This window comes from Anticarsia gemmatalis, chromosome 24, assembly GCF_050436995.1.
Source record: "Anticarsia gemmatalis isolate Benzon Research Colony breed Stoneville strain chromosome 24, ilAntGemm2 primary, whole genome shotgun sequence".
Taxonomy (NCBI): domain Eukaryota; kingdom Metazoa; phylum Arthropoda; class Insecta; order Lepidoptera; family Erebidae; genus Anticarsia; species Anticarsia gemmatalis.
Window position 1 is genome coordinate 4,221,153 of NC_134768.1, and position 1,821 is coordinate 4,222,973.

The 1,821-nt window shown below is 41.6% G+C and overlaps 1 protein-coding gene across 1 annotated transcript; it reads left to right on the forward strand.

Annotated features, from left to right (window-relative positions):
- LOC142983419 (mpv17-like protein 2) lies at positions 1–711 on the forward strand. Its single transcript, XM_076130260.1, has one exon. It carries the CDS (start codon positions 1–3, stop codon positions 565–567), a length of 567 nt encoding a protein of 188 aa, XP_075986375.1. The 3' UTR covers positions 568–711.
- The last annotated feature ends 1,110 nt before the right edge of the window (positions 712–1,821 follow it).

Genomic DNA, 1,821 nt, shown 5'->3' on the forward strand with positions numbered 1-1,821 from the left:
ATGAGTGGTATAATAACTAAAGTGTTGGGTCTGCCGGAGCAGTACCCCATCCTCCGCGGCATGATCTCTTACGCGATCATCTGGCCGATGTGCAGCATCACGCAGGAGTACCTGGAGCACGGCACCTCCATAGAGAACGCGAACTGGGCGCGCGCCGCACGGTTCAGCTTCTTCGGAACATTCTTCATGTCTCCCGTCTTCTACGGCTGGATGAAGTACACCAGCCGCTTCTTTAAGAACAAAAACCTAATGACAGCTATCACGAGGGCAGCGATAGAACAGGTGTCGTACTCCCCGCTCGCTATGGCTTACTTCTTCTTCGGCATGAGCGTGCTGGAGATGAAGCCGCTCAAGATGTGCGTGAACGAGGTCCGCGAGAAGTTCTGGCCGACGTACAAGATGGGCGTGTTGTACTGGCCCACGGCGCAGACTCTCAACTTTTATTTTGTGTCCGAAAAGAACAGGATTGTGTTCGTGAGTGCCGCCAGTTTCGTGTGGACCGTATATTTGGCACATGTGAAGTCGAAAGAACAGAAAAATGACACGACGCAGACCGACGACAGTTGAATGGGGGTTATATTTATTGCACGCGCCCTCACACTGTTTTGTAAAAATATTATATTCTGATGTATTTATATGTGAATTTTGAACGTTCGTAGTGCTCCTGTTTAGATAATGTATGAGACGTACTGGACAATGGCTCCTTGTGACTGTTATGGCACGTAACAAGTGAACATTCAACACGTGTATAGTTCTTTGAAGACGCCACGGAAATCATATGGATATGTGAAAATAAATTGAATTTGCTTCTGTGTTATCAAGCTTTATTTATTAACAGGACTTTTTATGTTCCAAAGTTGTAAAATTTCGTATCTGACCATAACCTTCGTTACTATAAAGAGCTATGAGGTCCACATTGGTGTACAAGAGCGTAGTAAATCGTAACAAATGTTCACACATTCATTCAAACTTTCTCACAGTGGTCTATGTCACTACTTACTTCAACACCATTGCCTTCACAACATGCAGTGTGGCGAACTATTTCATTCAAGAAACGTACAAAAAACGGACACATTCTTATGTTTTTTTCAAAAGGACAGATATTAGAATTAATAACTTGGATGAATTTTTATGTGAATGTTTTTATTGGGCAACATTAATCATGTTTTGTCATCGGGTCGGGCTAATGTGCGCGGGAGTACGGATCGAAGTTTTTGAAATATTTTATAGATTTTTTGTGAAGTGTGTCGATGATATAAAAGAAGGATTACAACTTATGAATAATGTTGAATTTCAAAGGGTCGATGGCTACAATGTGCAAGTTAGTGGATAACACGTAATATTTTAATTTTGATGAGTAGTCTTTGGCCGGTTCCCACCAAATGGTAAAATACAGCACCCTCTGTAGTTAGAATTTTGGATTCGACTATGCACGTTTTAGGATTTGTACAGTTTTTTTTGTTTGGCCACCATGTGTTGAAAATATTACTTGCCGAAATCAAATTGCCTATGAAAATTGCCTAGAAATGTCTAGCGCTATCCAGTACAGCCATGTTTTTTCATTCTGCATCTATCAACCGATTAGAGTACCGCATCTAAGATTTCCGAACTGCCCACACATCGGACTCTTGCTTCAAGTCAAAGCAACACTGTAACGTACACTTCCTCATATAATTTCAGCTAACATTGTCTAAGCTATTGTGTTTCAGCTACCAATTGCCCACAGCGACTACAAACCACCTGTGATATACAATGTGGCAACATTACCAACGTTACCTCGCCACACTTATTTATGTGCCAGATACAAACATTTATTGTGCG